We start from the raw sequence: 14,579 nt of genomic DNA, 5'->3' as shown, positions 1-14,579 counted from the left end.
GTCCTAAGTGCAGGCGCGTGCTGCTGAGGATGTGGTGGACCAATGAACTGAGGAATGCGGTGTGCTAGGAGAGAGGCCTGGTGCTGCCAGGGAGCACGGCAAGTGTATTTTGTGTTTCATCTCTTCAAGGCTTGTTTGCTCAAAGTCATTGTTCTCAGAAACAGAAGCTGTCTGGTGAACATGCGATGCGAGTCCATGTTCTACTGCAGACCCGGGGTCCTTGGTCAGATGTCCCTGTAGGTTTTACCCAGCAGCTGAATGTGGGATCCTGTCCCAGCCGAGTCCTCAGTCAGATGGCAGACCTGGCTGTCAGCGTTGCTTGCCTGAGATGTGTTTGATTGTACCAGAGTCCGCTGGAACAGGCTGTTCTTCCTTTGGGACATTGAGATTAAGATCTAGGCATCCTCTGTCATCTCTGTACTTTTTTTTCCCCCTCTTCTGGGAAGTTAAGAGAATGCTGAGCTTCGAGGAATGACAGGTGGATGAGAGAGAGAGAACATGTCAGTGGATCTGTGTCGTCCTTTCTGGAAGCCAAAGGTAACATGTTATTTGGAGGAGACCTTCCACCTTGAACATCTGCAGGGGTTGAATGCATATCATTGAGTCAGTCAGTATCAGTGAGTTCCTATCACTGCCTAATCCCTGATAGTACTGGGAACAGGCAAGATCGGAGACCAGTTTTTCTAGCCTGTAATTCAGCAATGTGGGGTGCAGTGGGAGGGGTGGAAGCAGGCCGCCTCAAGCCCCACCTACTTGGGTTTCCCTCCCCCACTCAGGTTCTGATTTTGGGATTTCAAGGCTAAAGTTTTTCTCTCCTCAGGACATAGCCTTGGATCCTGCCAAACCACCCCCAGTTTTGCTTTATCTAGCCAGAGCTTGGCTAAACAGACAGTAAAGGTGCAGGAAGAAAGGGAAGGCAGGAATGTGAAATCAAAATACTGGTCTCCCAGCTGCAGGGCCTCGGTGGTCAGAGCATGTCTTTGTGAGATGGTGGCAGGTGACTTGGGGCTCCAGTGTTGTCCCAGGGAGGCCAGGGGAAATCCAGAGCAGAATGGACAGGGCAGAAGGGAAGGCTGGGCCACTTATGGGGCAGGTTTGTTCCAGACACGTGGCAGGCATGATCTCTTGTCAGCTCCCCAGCAACACTGTGAGGGAATAGGAGAGTCACCCCCACTTCACTGGGGAGACAGAGCCCTTGGAGGTTACATTTTTTGGCCCAAAGTCAGGGTGTTGAGACCATAGGATACTGTGCTCAGAAAGGCTGTCTCCTATTTTACCCTTAGGTCCTGTGCAGGGAATCAACATTCTCTGAGCCATGGTGATAAGAACTTTGTTACTTGCTACGGAGGTGTTTTCTGGAGGTGTTTTCTGCAGGAGTATTTCTAAGTGTCTGTACACAATAGTTCCCGAACCCTGAGCAGGGGTGGAATGCCCATTATTCTCTCTCCCCCCTCTCCCGCCTCCATTCCAGCCCAAAAGGGAAGTCAGGGAAGCCCTTTTACAGAGATAAACAAGTACAGCATTGATATCCCACCTCAGGGTTTCCAAGAAGTCAATAGGAAATGACCCGACTGCGAAACCCCAGAACCGCAGGGCCTTCCTCTGGGCCCTAGACCTGGGGATGGTTGTGGCATAGTGGTCACATCCCTCCGGTGGCATTCTTGCCCGAAATGCATAGCTCAATCTCATCATGAGAACACATCTTCTGGGCCCAAGGCTGGCCTTCCTGGAAGCCCCAGACGCTGCTGGCAGCCCTCACTTTTCAGAAGGTCAAGCTCTTGAAGTGCTTACAGCTCTGATCAGCTGGCCCTGCTGCCTCAACAGAGGAAGAGCTCTGCTTGCCTTTCAGAGGCAGATGTGAGCCAGGGACCGCAGAGAGGGCTAAATATTCCGCTTCCTCTTTCTCCGAAGGTCTGTAGTGCCACGTCTGGGCATGACCAAGATGAGTTTCAGGCAGTGGGCTGGCGTTTGCTAAAAGGAACTTATTGGGGTGTGGGTATGCATGTCTCCTTCTGCCCAAGGTTAAGTAATAGTAACATCCTGTGCAAGAGAACTTGAATGTGGTTTTCTACTAAACTCCAATATTTTAGGGCTATTTATTGGATGTGTTTAATCTTGGGCCAATTTAACCAGTAGCAGACTAATAAAATAACAACTTTGGGCGTGTTGCCAGGACAAATGTTGACTTACCCTTATAATGTTGACTGAAATGAATAACTTTGAAAGTAATTGAGGAGTGAAACCTTAGCCAAAAATACAGTGTCTGAAACAGTGGTTCTGTTTTATTTTACTGGCACTGCTAAGAGATTACACTCCATAAGCTAGGCTGCTGCTGCCTGCTGCAGCTCTCAGAGTCCTACCTTTTTTTTTTTTTAATCCTCACCCGAGGGTATTTTTCCATTGATTTTTAGAGAGAGTGGAAGAGAGAGGGAAAGTCAGAGAGAAAAATTGATGTGAGAGAAACACATCGATTAATTGCCTCCTGCATGAGCCCTGATCAGGGCCCTGGCCAGGGAGGAGCTTGCAACTGAGGTACAGGCCCTTGACCAGAATCGATCCCAGGACCCTTCAGTCCTCAGGCCGACGCAATATCCACTGAGCCAAACTGGCTAGGGCTCAGAGTCCTTTTACTGAATTATTTCCCAAGGTTCTTTTTTTTTCTTTTTTTCAGCCTACAAACCATCATTCAGCAAAAATGAATTTCCCTGTGGAAGACAAGTAGGATAGGTTACTTTTCCAATGTAGGAGGAAAAAAATTCAATGATAATGAGCAGAATAAAGATAATAATGTGCTTGAGGTCTTCCCTCAGAAACAAAATGGCATGCCCTCTGAAAGTTTGTAGTAAAATTAAGTGTTTCTCTAGGGTATGTATACTGGATGAAATCCATCTAGTTCATTCCACACCCCACCTTTCCTTCATTTTGTCATTCAGTTTATACAAACACTAGAGAGCTATACTGTTTTTCTAGCATGTTTTGGACTTGCAGGAAACAGGGCAGGCCTGGAGGAAATGATGCCAGGATGACCACAGAAACTGTCATGAAGTACGATTTCTTTCAACCCTCATTTTCTTCCTTGCACTATGCCGGAGGCTGTGTTTGGGCAGGGACTGAACAGGCTTTCAGAGGTTCATGCCAGCATTGTCTGAGCTCAGTCAGATGTCCCCCCAATGCCTCTCCCGTAACCAAAGCTGCCCTAAAAATGACCACCAGATAGACTGATCTTGACCAGATGCTGGAGATGCTGACTGGACTCTTTAGTGCTGACTGACTGTCCCAGGCAAAGACAAACTCACTATGCAGGAATAAGTGTAATTTCTCCAGCCTTAATGTGTTCAGTGCTGTGGCCCTGGGCGTTGATGGTTTGATCTTGGGGATTTTCCCAGACCATCTTGTGACACCTCCATCATGCTTTTCAGCATTTCCACGGAGCGGGGCAGGAGGTGGGGGGGCAGCTAGAGAAATTATCAGATCTTAAACACAGCAATCCAACACCCTGTCTGCAGCAACATGGCCATGGGACTGAACTAACTCAGCATGTTCTGAGATGTTATTTAGCCAGGCTCTCCTTATTTCCCATTAGCAAATAAAGATACCCCTCTCCCCCAAGCCAGCACTTGTTTTTTTTTTCTTTTAAAGAAGGAAGGAAATTGGGATGTTTTCCTTAAAGGGTCCGGTAGGGAGAGAGTTGGGCTGTATTATCAAAGAGGAAATCAGATCTCCCTTGGGTGCTGGAGCAAGGCAGCCTGACTCCTGGAGAAAATAAACAGGGGGGAGTGGCCTCTGTCTTTGAGGGGAGCCAAGACAAAGGTATCAGGCTCTCTCGGGAGCTGTTCCCGGTGGTTTATCAACGTCCACAGCGCATGTAGTCCTTTGTTGGAATCACTGATAAGCATCTCCTGGGGAAGATTATAGGCCTGGATTTGAAGATCTTCTGCTCACCTTATGGGTTAGAAGTCGATAATTCTGAAATGGCGTTGGCCTCATCAGTGAAGCCAGGTTTCCATTAGATTTGGGACTCATTTTTTTCTTTTCAATTTCTGGGAACAGATGCCAGAGGAAAGAGAACAGAAAAAAGATACTTTTTATGGAAATTTTGGAATTAGAAACGATTATTTCTTTATTGTTTTTTCCCCTATTTTCTAAATAAATAAATAAATAAATTGATATAAGGTGAAGAGTCACTTTCAGGCTCCAGAGAAGCTCCCCTTCCTGTTTCTGCAGCCCCACTGCTCTGCTCGGGCCTCCTCATTGCTGCCTCTCTGCCCTGCAGCCACTGGGGATGCCCTGCCTGATGCCCACATGCCCCACTCCTTGCCCGCTGCAGCCCACACTGACTCTCCTGGGCACTCTGCCTGGATCAACCTCTGGCTCTCCCTGTTCACTGGGAGATGCTCTTCCTAGTGCACCTGTAAGTGAAGCCCACTTCGCAGGTGCCAGGTGAACACTGGCAGAACTGGATTTAAAAGGATGCACATAGTCACAAAGTATCTCTTCCAATATATGTATTCGTTACAAAGGAAGGACAGCAGTTCTCCCTGATCCGCCGTGCAATTTCAGTTACCTGCTGTCTACCACACTCCAAAATATTAAATGGAAAATTCCAGAAACAAACAGCTCATAAGTTTTAAATTGCACACTGTTCTGGGTGGTGTAATGAGATCTCGTGCTGTGCTGCTCAGGACATGAATCATCCCTTTGTCCAACAGATTCATGCGGATTATGCTCCCTGCCCATTAGCCAGTTAGTAGCGTCTCAGTTATCAGATCACCTCTCAGGGTACCACAGTGCTTGTGTTCAAGTCACCCATACTTTACTTACTAATGGCCCAAAACACAAGAGTAGTGGTGTTGGCAATTCCGATATGCCAAAGAGAAGCCATCAAGTGCGTCCTTTAAGTGAAAAGGTGAAATTTCTCTCTGAAAGGAAAGAAAAATAACTTATATGCTGAGGTTGCTAAACTCCGCAGTAAGAACAAATCTTCTGTGAAATTGTAAAGAAGGAAAAAGAACATTGTGCTAGTTTTGTTCAAACTGCAAAAGTTATGGCCACAGTGCATGATAGGTGCTTAGTTAAGATGATAAAAACATAAAACTTTATCATAGGTATGTATGTTTAGGAAAAACACATCGTGTATATATATAGTTCAGTACAGTCCATTTCAGGCACCCACTGGGAGTCTTGGAACATTTTCCCCCAGGGTGGTGGGGGTGGCTACTGTGCTAGTAACTTTACAGTTGAGAAATCCGACAGACACACCTGTATTCCTTTCCCAGGGCTGCTCTAACCAAGCACCACATGCTGGTGGCTTCGAATAACAGAAATTTATTTTTCATGGCTCTGGGGACTAGAAGTCCAGAGTTAAGGTCTCAGCACAGCCATGGTCCCTCTGAAACCCGTGGGAGAATCATTTCTTGCCTTCCTCGCTCCTGGTGTTGGCTGTCAGTCTTCGGTGTTCTGTGTGTTGTAGATAAATCACTAGCTGCTCTCTTTGTCATCGCCTGGCATTCTTCCTGTGTGTCTCCGTCTAAATTTCCTTTCTTATAAGGACACCAGTGATTGAATTTAAGTCCCACTGTAATCTAGTGTGGCTCCATCCTAACTTGATTACCTCAGCAAAGATCCTATTTCCATAGAAGGTTATATTCATAGGTTCGAGGGGTAGAACTTCAGCACGTCTTTTGGGAGGGACACAGTTCAACCCATTACACCACCTTATCCAACAGGTCAGAGTTAACATCAGGAGTAATAGCATATAGTGACATAATGCACTCCCCGATGTGACGCACCAAGAAGGGCATATCACTCTGTTGTTAGCTCGTTCTTATTTAATAATGCTAGAGCTCCTCAATTACTCTGAGGTTGGAACTTCCTTTTTAGCATGAAGGTGATGAAAGCATCCCAGAGGGTTACTGGGTGGGTGAAATGTGACCCCTGGGAACTGCACACCTCCTGTTACACAGATGGAGCTCTCTATAACCCTTCCCTGGTATTTCCAAGCACCGGAAAGGCATGCTTTTATGACTCCAGCAACTCATGGGCAAAAGCATCTGCTGCTGGCACACTTGATTCTCCTCTCCCTTGCTCCTGGCCAGATGCAGAGCAGCCAGGAGCAGTGCTGCCTTGCAGTAGAACAGTCTAAGTCCCGCACCTGTGGCTGTGCTCCTGGGCCCTCTGGGCTGTGTTGATGGCCCAGTGAAAATAGTCTTGGGGCAGCTACAACTATGGTATGGCTCCCAGCCCCACTCAGGCTGCAACAATGAGGTGCAGGGAGAATGAGTAGGGGTTTCCTTATGTCATGCCTATTAGAATGGAATTATTTTTGAAGGAATAAAAAAATTGTGCTAGCCCTGGCCAGTGTGGCTCAGTTGGTTGGGCATCATCCTATGCACTGAAAGGTTGCTGGTTCGATTCTCAGTCAGGGTACATGCCCTGATTGATGAAAAAAATATGACCTTCATGCCTTTCTTCATTCTTCCCTTCCTCCTACCCTCTCTTCTGTTTTCCCTTTATTTTTTCTCCCTTCCTTGTCATCTGAAAAAAGAAAAAACATTTGATAAAAGTTAATATGGATTCATGATAACAATTCACAGCAAAATTAGCATGAAGGGACTTTCTTTACTTGAAAAGGGGTGTCTTGTCCATGCTCTCAAGAAACATAATACTTAAGGATGAAAGCTTCATAATAATCACTTCTGATTCAGGAATTAGACTAGTGTACACACTAGCTCACCTTGTAATCAACAATAGACAGGTGGTCCTAGCCAGTGCAATAAGACAAGAAAAACAAAAAGCTATAAGGCTGGAAAAGATGCAACAGAACTATGTTGTTATCCAGAAAGTGCTGCCTACACAAAACATGCAATACCTTTTACTTTTCTTCTCCTTTAAACTTATTTAGTGTGCTGCCCTTCTGCTCTGTCTTGAAGTTGCATGGTGAGGGTGGTGTCTGCACTTGAAACAGGACACCTTGCTCCTAGGTTTAGCATTGACCCTGCCCAGCTTGGTCTGGCCGTGGAGTTGTTGGACTCGGAAGCCTCTGCAAGTGTATCTGTCATCTCTTTCTAAAGCCCGGAAGCTACCCTGGTAGTGCGTTTGCTAGTTCTGAGTAGAGCTATTTAACTAGACTCTGGAAACATTTTCCCTGCGGGCTCTTTTTAGACAGCCGTTAAAGGTAGCTGGAGACATACTGACTAAATGGAAAAGAAAAATCAAATTAGGCCAAGATTTTTTTTAATCGCCTATTCTCACTGAAACCCTCCAAGAGCACACCATAATTCATATTTTACTCATGTGGGTCATGCATAAAACCTCCTCCATAGACCCAGTAGCCTGTAAATGTTCTGGTTTTAAAATCGCACCTGCCTGCTTTGCTGGATCACAGCACTAAGTCACACAAACATAGTTTCTGGTTCAGTTGTTCGTTACTTGGGAATGAGACTGGCAGAGAGCAGCCCGATGTTTACTTCCACATGGTCAGTGCGTTAGGAAGGGAGCTTCCATTGCAGTCTGATTAGCAGCACTGCACAGCCTGCAGCGGAGCTGGCGTTTGCATCCGTTTGCATCATGCGTACGTCCTGTAGCTGCACAGAAAACGCCCATCCAACTGGGTCAGGTAAAAGGACAGCAAAGTCAGCAGAACCTTAGAAAAGATGACACAGCAGTGGAACAGAGCTGAGTCTTCTCCTGTCCTGCCGAGCGTGCAATGCTCCCTGCCCCTTTTTAAAGCGAGAGAACTCAGTTGGCATGTGCCCTTCCATCTCCCCATTCTGACATAGACTCTGTGACCCAGCCGCTTTAGCCATTAAAGAAACAGAGGCCCAGGAGTCTCCAGGTTCTGAGGTGGGTGCAGGATTACTGGAGACCAAGCCCTGGCCCCCACCCCAGGAAATCTTTCACCTCACTTGCTGCAGTGCCGTTCATGCCACCAAAACTGGCATTGCCAGCCTAAGGCAGCACCCACCTAGAGGGATTCAGGGGGTGCTCAAGAGTGTGTGTGTGCACGTGTGTGTGTGTGTTCATTATGCCAGTGATGCAGCTCTTACGTAAAGCATATTTTTAAAAGCCTCCTCTGAGAACATGCTCAGGAGCCAGGACTTGGACAGAGAGCATCCTGAAGGGCACTGTCACCTGGAAGCAGAGGGCTATTGGATCTTTCTCGCAGCCACCCCAGGAATTAGAATGCGAGGTCTCTTTCGCTGAGAGATTTATCTTTTGCGTTTTGGAACTGAGCCTTCCCAGGGTTGGGAGAGTTTCCCGCTGTCTGCTCAGCTCAGCAAGCCGAGAAGCCGGAGAGGTAGCCGGCAGCCTGGATTCATTCTCTGTCTTGGAAAAGTGCTTCACTGCTTCGAGAAACCGTGACATCACTCCTGGCCACATTGTAGAATGGTTCTTATTTTTGTATTTAAATGCCAGAAACGTTGGGTCTGTGTCAAAGAAGGCTTCTGGTTTCCGAGGCTGGCAAGGGTATAAAATGACATTTGGCAGAATTCCAAATCCAGACGAGATTTTCCCAAGCACCTACTATGTTCAGGACACCCTGCAGGGACGTCCTGGAGACGCGGAAGTTCTGGCTTACCCCTCGAAACTCTGAGAGAAAGCGATGGCTGAAAAAGAAAGATGAGCTTCTTGAGACTCCCTGTGGAAATGATTGAGGTTCGCCACCACGCTTGTCACGGTTGGCCTTTTCCGTTAAAACCTGGTGTGTTCATGTGCTGTCCAGCGTCCACCGCAGGTCAGATGGAGCTTAGGAAGACAAGGGTAACTGTTCTCTTTGTCCTTGCAGGATGTTTTGTCTGTCATCTCTGTCTTTCAGTCTGCTGTTTGATTTCTGTAATTCTTGTCTACAAAGTCACTGGAATGGTTGGCTCCCTCTCCCCCATCAGCTTGGTTTGGGGTAACGTGCAGTTTTGACAGTGTTTTATGTGGAGGTGATGGAGGTGATTTTCAAAGCTTACGTTTGTATATAATACAGAGACCGGTGCCCATGGCAGGGTTTTCTCTTCGTGCCTTTTCTTCTGCTGTCTGATTATTCTTTGTAAGTATTAATGTGTACATTTCAAATATACTGAAGGTGCAAATATGCTTTTTTAAGAGCCCAGGAATAGAAGAACTTCTTTAAGTTTTTTTAAAATTTAATTAACTAAAAGATTCCTTGTGCTTTAGAAAACCCATTGCATAAAGAAATGTGGAGAGTGGCTTTAGGCAAGGTGAAGGAAAGGTTTTTCAAAAGAAAAAGCCAGAAGTATCAAAGGCAGCCGCCTGACAAGGTCATTGGATGGGGAATCTGAGGCAGCTTTTCTCTCAGGGGGGTTTGGGAAGGATGATCTTACTGAGTTAAAAACTGGCAGATATTGGGAGTGGGGGCAGGGAGCAGATCTGGGCCCATGAGCTGTGCGCTCAGAGGCTGCTTCTGTTGACATCTGGCTGCCACTGCTCCTTCGGGCGCCTAAGCCAGGTCACCTCCGCACAGCTGGAGTGAGACAGGGCACTGTTTGCATTTCACAGATCCGTGTGCAGCTCATGAGTGGGGAGGACTCGTGGTGGAGTTATGTTTTCTTCATAATTGACAACATTTTCATTTCTTCCTTCTTTTTTTTTGATCTACAGGAGCCAAGTAATAAACGGGTCAAACCCCTTTCCAGAGTCACATCACTAGCAAACCTCATCCCGCCCGTGAAGGCTACACCGCTGAAGCGCTTCAGCCAGACCCTGCAGGTAAGAAGGGCGCAGTGGGCTCCTGTTTGCAGAAAACCATGTGTGGGAAGGGCATTGCTATTTTACCGAGAATCTTCCCTGGTTTCAGACTGACCTGAATCAAGGTTTATTTCAACAGAAGGGGGCAATGCAGTGGACCAAAAGGAAGAAAGAGGTATTTCAACTTGTAAACTGGGGTGAGGCGGTGTCCTTTGAGAGGGGTAACTTGAAGAGTCATCTCTGTCCAGTCTTTTCTCACAATTGTGTTTCCAAGTTGTGTGGCCCATCCAGACGCCCTCTGACAGGTTTCATTCTAACATGTCTCCGGGCCTTCTAAGGATGTGAGTCCGAGGGCAAGAGAGCCTCGTGGTGTAGGTCGGGATCTGTAAATGATCGCCCATGGGAAAAGATTCAGCCCACCTTCTGTCTCCCTATGGCCCACGAGCTAGGAATGTTTTTTACGTTTTTGAATGGCTGGGGAAAAATTAAAAGAGGAATTATATTCCCCCACACATGAAAATGATATGAAATTCTAATTTCAGTGTCCGTGAATAAAGTTGTGTTGGGACACAGGTATGCCCAATGTTTATGTCCTGCTCTTGTCTACGGCTGCTTTTGTACCTCAGTGGCAGAGTCTGGTGGTTGTGACAGAGACCATATTGCCCACAAGGTCAAAAGTATTTGCTATCTGGTCCTTTGTAGGAAATGTTTGCTGACCCCTGGCTTAGAACAGGGGCCCCGGAAATGAAGTGTCTCAGCTCTGGCTTCCGCTCTGTCACGCAAATACTTTGTCACCTTGGGCAGATGACGTGACATCTCTCGGTCTTGCTTTTATTCCTAATGGATAAACTGGAGTTGATGCCACCAGCTCCTTTATAGCATTGTTGTAAATATTTACAAGATAGTACATTTTTTTAAAATATATTTTATTGATTTTTTACAGAGAGGAAGGGAGAGGGGTAGTTAGATACATCGATGAGAGAGAAACATCGATCAGCCGCCTCCTGCACACCCCGTACTGGGGATGTGCCCGCAACCAAGGTACATGCCCTTGACCAGAATTGAACCTGGGACCCTTCAGTCTGCAGGCCAGCGCTCTATCTACTGAGCCAAACTGGCTAGGGCAAGATAGTGCATTTAAAGGGTTTGGTATAGTGCCTTGATCCTTAGTTAGCAATCACTAATTTACTAATTAGTTAGCCAGGAAGTAAATATTATCTACTGTAATAAATCTTTGGTTAACAAGTGGTGGTAGTTGTTCTTGTTCTTAAACTCCTGATAAAGTTTATCTTTTAAAGTGAAAACTGAGATTTGTCCAGGCCTCCAACCCAATTTGATCATCATAAACGCCCTCTTGTAGACTGACGCCCACAAAAGTCACGCCATGAGAAGGCTCATCTTGTTTAGCCGAGACGTAGACTTGAGTCTGCCTTTTCTCACTTGTCAGGAACACTTTTCCTTGTAGTATTTTTTTCTTGACTTTGTGAGTCATTAGGAACATTGTGGACTGGAACCCAAGGCTTGTCCCATGCTTTGATAATCTATGACTTGAGAACGATTTGAGTCTCTCTCATCCCCTCCTGTCGTTGCTTCCACACCATTCAGCCAATGTGCTATGACACCGAGTAGCCCAAGCTGTTCTCGCCACTTCCCTAGAGATGCCGGCCCTCTCCGGTGCTTCTCCCCTGACGGGTCCATTCCTCTGTTAACTCTGCTCACAGTGTCTTCGGAATGAATACCTCAGCACATAATTACCTATAGGTTTGGCTCTGGTTCTGTTGGTGCTGGGGCCTCTGGGTACCCCAGGTCCCCTTTGTGGGAGAACAGAGGAGGAAAAAAGAAGGTTGTCTGGAGGAGGCAGATGAAGGGCTTTGAAGCTAGTGGAGAAAAATGTGTTTACCTTCTCTCCCCCGTGACCAGCCCCTCAGCCCTCTGGCCAAGTTCATGGCAGGCTTCCTCTGGAAGATTCATCACTGCCCGAGTCCTGCACATCTGGTCTTTTGCTGAGTTCTGCTTTTTGGAAATGCTTTTGCTTGTCTACTGCTATTTCACCCTTTCCTTTCCATCCCGGTGACTGTGGCTCAAGTTCATTCACTCTGTAGTTATTTCCCCCCCTTCATTATGACCCCCCCCATGTTGCCAGCATCTCTTCCCATTGTCTCTCCTAGGACAGTCCACCCTCTGCCCAAGGAAGGGCCTCACTCATCCCCTCGTCATGCACCAGGCCCTACTTCCTGAGCTCAGGTTGCTTACATTCTAGATAGAGTTGCTTTCTAACAACTTCATGGCCTACATCTGGCCCCCAAGTTGTGTTTTGTTTGGCCGCACAGTGTTTTGAGCTAACAATTAAAAATCAAAACAATCTACGTAAGGTCCTGGCCTTCTGACTCCTCTTGAGGAAGTGGAAGGCTTGATGGTGCTGGGCCTCTGTTTCCACATGGCAGTAAAGAGCTGTGCCTGAGTAGCCAGCCAGCGGTAATCTGCAAATGTCTCCATTGTCATACCCCATTGTCATACCTTCAAAATCTTTTCTTTGGCTTCCCAGGCAACCTCTATTTCTTTTCTCCTGTTTCTGCTCTATGCAGAACCTACGCATGGAACGCTGCAGGAAATATTTGATCGCCTTGACAATTTGCATTGACCTAGAGAACTGGGGCAGAAAGAAATCAAGCCATGTCTGAAATGCAACAGACGAGGCCAAGCAAGGATGAGAAAGCCAGACCCCAGGGAGGAATCTGACATGTGGAGATTAGTTTCTAAAACCTCGAATATTTTTTGTAGCAAAATCATTTTTATTTATTTTTTTTAAAATATCCTGGTGAATAGCTACCTCCAGGCTCCATTTATGGACAGAAACAACCCAGCAGAGTTATGCATAATAGTCATGCACATAGACACAGAGAGAACTTGAGCGATGTGCTTATGCCGTGAGTGTGTCCTTGAGGGGTCGGCAAATGGAAATAGGCTCCTGTGGTTGTATGCAGAGTTAGACAGCCATGTTTGCCGGGGGGTCTGTGAAGCACAGCCAGATATTTCCAGCAGTCACCTTGGTGCATGCAGTGCAAGTTCTGCAAAATTATTTCCACTCCTAGCACCTCAATAATCTCATGTCATCATTGCTTCCCGCACCAGCTAGAATGGGAAAGGATGCTGATGTAGCCTGAGGATCAGGGAGGAGGAGGGGGAAGGGGAAGTCCCAAAGGGGGCAGTCAGTGGCCCAACCTCACATCCTTCCTCATTTTGCCTACTGTGGCCTTAATGCCTATTCTACAAGGAGAGGAACAGAGAACAAGGCGTGTAGGGGCTACCTCTCAGCATTCATTTCTTACCCATGTGTGTATATATTTATACCTTTTCCCCTTCCAAAAGCAACTCAAGGCTGTGATTGAGCAGCCTGATTCTCTGCTACAGTACCCCTCGCCGCTGGTTCCTGGCACCTTAGAGCTCTATATATCCCTTTGGATGTCCAGTTGTGTCTCTCATGTTGGGCTCCTTTCATTATAGGAGAAGGGATGAGTGAGGCCCACATACCCAAACACGATGCTTTAATCAATAATGGAGCACTTAGCAGTCCTTCCTCTGGCTCCTCGGGAGGATATCAGGAGAGAGGGGGGCTGGCAGCCTCTTCCAAAAAGGTTAAACCCCAATCACCAGTGGAGTGGTGCTCGCAGCAGCTCAGCAAGACACTGCCCGCCTTGTTCTCTCCTGCCTCCCTTGTGCCCCACATGGACTGGGGGCTCGGGCCTCAGCACAAAGGCGGCATTTGTGGAAATCAGAGAGGGACAGCCGACTGCATGGCGCTCCGTCTGCTGCTGACCAGGGAGGCTAGCACTGCTGGTAGATGGAGCACAGATGTCTGGATCCCTCTGGGCCCATAAATCCTCCGCTGGCCTGCCCGGAGGAAAATCCGGCCCAGCTCCAAGAGGGACCTGCATGCACCCCTGTGGAGTGAGGAAGGCGAGCTCGCCTTCCCCCCCTTGGCCAGTCACCTCCCGTCACAGCTGTGCACGCCTGGCGAACTCATTTGAGTCTAGCGTGTGCTGTGGAATGCCATGTTCATTACAGTGTGATTGAGCCCTGCCTCCTCTTTGAACATGAACTTCCTTTTTTTTTCCATTATAAAAGTGTATGTTCATTATGGAAAAATACAGAAAAGGAGAGAGAGAAAAGAACTCATATAGCCTCTCACTCTAAAATAACCCCTGTTAAGATTTTAATAATTCCCTTTCAATTTCATTCCAGGTATAACTACATAAACTACACACTCTGAGACTAATTTGGGGTTACTCCCAGTCTATCCAGCCTTATCTTTGTGTGATCTGTTCACTTTTGGATGAGACCTCCCCCCCTACAAAGACTGTGGGTGATTGGTTTTTTGTGCATCTCTATTGGTCTTGGCCTCACATATGTCATGCATACAGTCCTTTGGTTGATCTTTCCCCCTTATCCACACACTCCCCTATCTTCCCTCTGATGTGTGACGGTCCGATTGTTTCTTTTCTGTCTCTGGATCTGTTTTTGTTCATCAGTTTATGTTGTTCATTATATTCCATAAATGAGTGAGATCATGTGATATTTATCTTTCTCTGACCTGACGTAATTTGCTTAGCATAATGCTCTTCAGGGCCATCCATGCTGTTGCAAATGGTAGGAGTTCCTTCTTTTCTACAGCAGGCGGTATTTTATTATGTAGATGTACCACAGCTTTTTCTAACCCACTCATCTGCTGATGGGCATTTAGGCTGTTTCTAAGTCTTGGCTATTGTAAATTATGCTGCTATGAACATATGGTTGCATATATCCTTTCTGACTGGTGTTTCTGATTTCTTGGGATATATTCCTAGAAGTGGGATCACTGGGTCAAATGGGAGTTCCATTTTTAA

At 46.8% G+C, this 14,579-nt stretch overlaps 1 protein-coding gene across 3 annotated transcripts in view; it reads left to right on the top strand.

The window, feature by feature from the left end:
* The window catches only part of ARHGEF3 (Rho guanine nucleotide exchange factor 3), a 61,086-nt gene that overhangs the window by 13,685 nt on the left and 32,822 nt on the right, over nucleotides 1-14,579 (top strand). The window contains exons 1-2 of one of the 3 annotated variants that reach the window (XM_006754687.2): nucleotides 8,164-8,655; nucleotides 9,610-9,717. In XM_006754687.2, coding sequence (XP_006754750.1) covers nucleotides 8,620-8,655; nucleotides 9,610-9,717 — 144 coding nt within the window. In that variant the 5' untranslated portion in view covers nucleotides 8,164-8,619. Of the gene's footprint in view, nucleotides 1-8,163; nucleotides 8,761-9,609; nucleotides 9,718-14,579 lie in introns of those variants that run through there. The other 2 variants (XM_006754685.2, XM_006754686.2) reach the window with 2 other exon arrangements.

The sequence above is a fragment of the Myotis davidii genome, unplaced genomic scaffold, assembly GCF_000327345.1.
Source record: "Myotis davidii unplaced genomic scaffold, ASM32734v1 scaffold111, whole genome shotgun sequence".
Taxonomy (NCBI): Eukaryota; Metazoa; Chordata; class Mammalia; order Chiroptera; family Vespertilionidae; genus Myotis; species Myotis davidii.
Note: the sequence above shows the minus strand (reverse complement) of the source record. Positions and strands in the feature narration are given on the sequence as shown.